General features: G+C 40.6%; 1 protein-coding gene across 1 annotated transcript in view; it reads left to right on the forward strand.

Moving 5' to 3' along the window:
* The window catches only part of col4a6 (collagen, type IV, alpha 6), a 165,369-nt gene extending 160,048 nt beyond the window's left edge, over positions 1–5,321 (forward strand). Inside the window, exons 47-50 of the mRNA XM_035993640.1 lie at positions 218–409; positions 628–799; positions 1,435–1,549; positions 3,810–5,321. Coding sequence (XP_035849533.1) covers positions 218–409; positions 628–799; positions 1,435–1,549; positions 3,810–4,070 — 740 coding nt within the window. The 3' untranslated portion in view covers positions 4,071–5,321. The remainder of the gene's footprint in view (positions 1–217; positions 410–627; positions 800–1,434; positions 1,550–3,809) is intronic.
* The last annotated feature ends 679 nt before the right edge of the window (positions 5,322–6,000 follow it).

Here is a 6,000-nt window from a genome sequence, read left to right on the forward strand (position 1 = left end):
GTTTATATATAAATTATAGCTTCACATTATTATATATCCAACTGATTTTATTTCTGTGACCATTGAAGCTGAGACATTGATTGCTGTTTATCACCATAAAGAAACACAACAATAAAAGAGTTAAACGCTCTTTTAACCCATTGATCTCCCCCGTGGCAAAGCCACTAAAAGTGATTGTAACAGCTGCTTAAATTTCTTCTTGTCTCCTCTTCTTCAGGTCCCCCTGGTCAGGCTGGTCGCCGCGGCTCTCCCGGGAGCGTGGGCCGCAGTTTTAGCATCGGCTACACTCTAGTGAAGCACAGCCAGAACTCCCAGGTTCCCATGTGTCCTCAGGGCATGGCCAAGCTGTGGGACGGGTACAGTCTGCTGTACGTGGAGGGACAGGAGAAGGCTCACAACCAGGACCTCGGTATGGAAAACCCTTTTATTCATATCGTTACAGTCTTATGAAGTGGTTTCACCTTCATCAACCTTTTTATTTGGGACAACTTGGAGTCTCGTGTGATTTCGCGTGAATCCAGCTGCCATGCAAGGAAACATACTTCTACCCAAAACCTTAAACTGGAAACTGGAGATCCCGAACCATAAGTGAGCACTCTCTCTCTGTCTCTCTCTTTGTGTCTCCAGGTCAGCCAGGGTCGTGCCTCCCCAGGTTCAGCACCATCCCCTTCCTCTACTGCTCCCCCAACGAGATCTGCTACTACGCAAGCCGCAACGACAAATCCTACTGGCTCTCCACCACTGCACCCATACCCATGATGCCTGTGGCCGAGGAGCAGATTCAACCTTACATCAGCAGGTACTGCACACTGTTCTGGCTCAGTGGACTCTAACAGTCAAACTCAGGGTTTTTCCTGCATAGAGGAATTTTTGCGTCTAACGACTGTGTGTCACACCCCAGGGAAGTTTTGAGCATCAACGACTTAATTTCCTGTATTCGGATACACTTTTATGCACCAATTTACGGTGGAAATACCTTCATATAGTGTATGTGAAGAAGAAATTAACAGATGACAATTCAAAATATATCAAAAATATAATATAAAGTATGTTGTTGCGTGTCATTGGGCATTTTTAAGTGGGTATATGGAAATCCTGGAGCTTTCTTAGTGGGTATACTGCGTATACCTGCGTATCACGTAGACTACACCACTGATCCAGAGTCAGGCTGTAGCGGACTCTCCTGGTGATTTATCTAAATATTAAAAAGCATAGATTTCTGTCAAACAAGGTAACACAGACTCATTGCCTTTACTACTGTACGTGGACCAATCATGCTTACTTTTGTGCGTAGTTACCCCGCCCCCCACCCACCCCCCAAAAGGTCCAGTCTGAGCCAGGAAAAACCCTGACACCACATGCATTATAAATAAATGTACCAAACGTGTGCGTATATTAAACTCAACTCTTTGTCCTCTCGTATGAACCATCCAGGTGTTCTGTGTGTGAGGCTCCCTCTCAGCCCGTGGCGGTCCACAGTCAGGACATGACCATCCCCACCTGTCCTCCAGGCTGGAGGAGTCTCTGGATAGGATACTCCTTCCTCATGGTAAACTAAAGACTTTAAATCACCCTCTTCTCATAATAAGGCCTACAAAATGAAACCTAAATGTGTGTGTCCTCTGCAATCTCTGGAATAAGACAAACTTTAGTTGGACAAGTTAAATAAGAAAGGATTTTCTTCCTATATGTTAACATTCCATGTATAATTTCTTTTGTCATTTGGATCGCGTAAACTGTAATTTTTCTTGTTTTAGTAGTCGAGTATTCTACCGATTATTCTATCGGTTAATCGAGGAATCGGATGAGAAATACTTTTTGCTTAATTAAAGAGCAATAATAAATAATATGATCAGTCAAAACTACACACATTTAGTGCATTTAAGTGCCATGATTACATTCTGGGTTTAAAACAAATGTCTAACTGATGAGGAGTAGTCTCCTAGCAGCGGGCAGCGAGGCAGAGATGCTGCGGGGTGCACTACATCTTGTCTCATTTGTGGTCTGATAAACAGTAAAAAAGTGCCCCATATCGCTGTTTTGCATCAGAATTGACTTGACGTTTCTTGCAACTCAATAGTTCAAACTAGGATTTAAATCTGTAGTTTTGTCAGTTTTTTTAACCGGGGCCCTGTCACAGTTCCAGAGATTAAAGGACCCAAATGCAGGGAGAGGCAGGCAGGCAGGAGAAGGGTAGAACTCGAGAATTTATTAATAGAAACACAAAAATGAACAAAGGGAGTCTTGGGAGAAGCAGCAGGCAAAAACCAATTCCAAACGAAGAAAGGTATCCAAAAACAGAGGGAAGTACAAAGACCAGGGAAATACCAAACTGACATGGGAAAGCAAACAAACACACACACACAAACTAACCAGGCAAGGACACAAACAGACACAAAACGATCTGACAAGAGACAAAGGGAACACAGAGGTTAAATACATGAGGTAATGAGCAAATGAGGGACAGGTGATACAGCAGGTGAAACACATCAGGGCGGGGCAGGACAATCAGACAAGGTGGGAAAACATAGGAAGTAAAACTAGACAAGACAAGACAGAAAACAGACTGTCAAAATAAAACAGGAAACAGAAATATACCCAATGCACGGAACACCACACAGTCAAAAAACAGGATAAACCTGGAACACACAATGAACAGGGAAATAAGGAAACCGAAATATACACAACAGAGAACAGAAATATACACAACGAAATATACACAGTCCAGAATACACAAAACAGGATACATCTACACAACAGAAATATACAGAATAAATATACAAAACAGGAAACAGCAACAGAAATATACAAACAGGCAACAGAAACATCCACAACCACAACAGACCCTATGTTCTATGTTTTTGTGTCTAAGTGACTGATTGGAACAACAATTTTTGAACATTGGTCCAGTATTAAGCAAAAAGTATTGTTTTTTTAAATGGAGTTTGGTGGGTTTAGCGCTGGCGACTTCAGAGCTGTTTCTGGTTAAACAGAAAGGTCTCTAAGATGTTTTAAAGGTATATCTCTGTAGGGATCCTTTCCATTATGTTGTCAGACACTTAGAATATTAATCTGAGCCTGTCAGTGGCAAAAACAGCTTTTGACAATGCACATTTGCCCCATAGAGTTACATTGCAGCCCGGTCTGTGGCTGCCGGTTACAGCGTTCACGATTAACCCTTGTGTTGTCTTCCTGTCGACCATGCAACTTTTTGTTTTTCTGCGTCATATTTTTTTTTTTTACGTTTTTGTCACTTTTCCCGATGTTTTTGAAGCTTTTTCCTGACATTTTTTGTCAGTTTTTCAAATTTTGTGGCAATTTATTTCTGCGCTTTTTTAATTTATTTAAAAAAAAAATAATTATATTATTAATTTCTGTGGATCATCATGATTAGGTACCAGGAAGTACATCAAATAAGGGCATTTTTTTCCCAATATTTTTGAAGCTTTTTCCATCATTTTGTCACTAATTTCTTTTAACATTTTTATTTTTAATGTTTTTTTGACAATTTGGTTGAAAGAAACCCAAATTTCTGAAATATAGAAACCTTTTGAAAATGGGTAAAATTTGACCCGAGGACAACAGGAGGGTTAATACTGGACCAATGTCAAAGATTGTTGTTCCCATCAGTCACTTACACACAAAAACATAGGAAAATCCAGGTCCAAGTTGAAAAAAAACAGAAGTTACCCTTCAACTACACCCATTTGTTTGAAAAAATTGTAGAGCAGACAGGAAGTGATGCATTGTACTTTCCAGCAGCAGTTAGTGTAGAATGAATAAAGAATTGACTTTTCTCTCGTGTGCAGCACACAGCAGCCGGCGCCGAGGGCGGCGGTCAGTCCCTGCAGTCTCCCGGCTCCTGCCTGGAGGACTTCCGCGCGACGCCGTTCATCGAGTGCAACGGGGGCAAGGGCACCTGCCACTACTTCGCCAACAAGTACAGCTTCTGGCTCACCACCGTGGACCCCCGCCATGAGTTTGTTTACTCGCCAGCACAGGAGACCCTGAAGGGAGGCCAGGAGCGCTCCAAAGTCAGCCGCTGCCAAGTCTGCAGCAAGATCTTGTAGTAGGAGGAGGAGGAGGAGGAGCAGGAGGAGCAGGAGGAGGAGGAGGAGCGGAGGTGATATATCAACACCTCACAAGAAATAAAAAAGAGGTGTTGATGATTGAGGATGAGATGATTTTTATAAAGAAATCTAGCAAAGAACACTGACTGAAAATGAGCCCCTATCCTGCGTTTCCGATAGTTTCAAAATCGAGTCGAACAACAAATCGACTCAGTTTTTTGAGTTTTTGATCCCTTTTAGGAATGAATGGCTTATTAAAATAATAAAAAATAAAACAAAAAGGAAGAGTTGGAGGGAGGAAATGCAAAGAGAAGGGCTCCAGCGGGATTGCCCTTCTTTAGATTATCACTGACAATGGTGCTATTGTTTATGTTTATTTTGTGGCTCGTTACATGTTTTTTTTTGGCGAGAAGCATTCTCGGCTACCTCAGAGAGTGCCACCCCGCTTTGGACAGCACTGCACCGCTTACACATCTGCACACATCTGGGCGGCCGCTTCAGATACGTCAGTTCAGACAGTAGAGTCAGACATGGGTCTAAGGTCTTCACTTCTGTGAACTGATCTATCTGAAGTAGAAGCACCTGATTCTGGTTTAAACGCATGTTTTAGTGAAATGGCCGCCATAAAACTTTGCTTCTCTTGTATCGACTGCCCGCTACGACCACTTTATAACCGCAGTGATGTTACAGATAATGTTACGTTAAAAGCTGCATCCTGTTTTTCAAAAATGACTCCATTGGTTATCATTTCATGACAGTATGGAAATCTAGTTGCTGACATTTGAGACTTGCTTGAAGGCATTAAAGAGCACAATAAGTGCGCTACTATTTTTTTTACAATTTGTTTTTTTGAAAGTTGCATTATGGTTGTTTGTGTCCGTTTTCGTGCATACAAGAAAACTTATCCAAAAGCGTTCAAGGTGCGAGCAAAATGTGTAAAATTAATGGAGGAAGGAAAGTGAAAGAAAGAATAGCTAGTAATAAATACACAAGCACGGTGCTCGTTCAGTCAGTATTTTACATTATAAATCAGATACTGGACCAACAGCAGCTTTTTAAGGCAGAAAAAGAACCCGATTTTTCAATATCCTTTTTACAGTTCACACATTTGCTCATTATTGTCTGCTGGATTTGATTTTCTAACAACATGGCAAGTTGTATTATCAGGTTTCAACTGTCAAATCTCAGATATTATAGCTTCAGGAAGCCATTTCAGAACATTTGCTGCCTCTAAAGATGACATAACCGACACTAAACAACAACTAAAGGTTCATTTTAATGGATTTTTATTACTTCAAGCAAGTTGCAATTCTCTACTAGTTGATTTTCATAGTTTACAGGAATTATTTTAAACCAACGACGGCCTGGAAGTTAAGAAAATCTATTGAATCATGTAAAGTGTGATGAGGATGAAAGTGTCAGGGTTCCTACGGTCATAAAAAAACTGGAAAAATCATGGAATTGGAAAAACAATTGCGACCAAATATATAAAATAAATAATTGTTTTTTTTGTCTTTCAATTATATCACAAAGGGGACAACAGGAAGACAGTGCATGTACAGCACATACACTTACTTCCCCATAAGCGTAAGTTAGTTGCCCGTGTCTGATTGCTAACACACTTTATTATTTAATCACCATAACATCACAGATAATGGAAAAGTCATGGAAATCATTGGCCAAAATGTGTAGGAACCCTGGAGTTTATTCTTGATCCTGGAAATTGAAGTTTGACTAAAAGAGCTAGGAGTTTATAAGCAAAGTCCATCTGCCAGTGAAGCTAGGAAGTGAACCGTGAGTTCAGAGTTTTTTTTTGCCAAACTTAAAATGCTCATAATATGCTTTTTGGCTTTTTCCCTTTCCTTTATTGTGTCATATATCTTTTTGTGCACGTTATAGGTTTACAAAGTGAAAAAGTCTAAAGTCCACC

This window comes from Sander lucioperca, chromosome 17, assembly GCF_008315115.2.
Source record: "Sander lucioperca isolate FBNREF2018 chromosome 17, SLUC_FBN_1.2, whole genome shotgun sequence".
NCBI lineage: Eukaryota > Metazoa > Chordata > Actinopteri > Perciformes > Percidae > Sander > Sander lucioperca.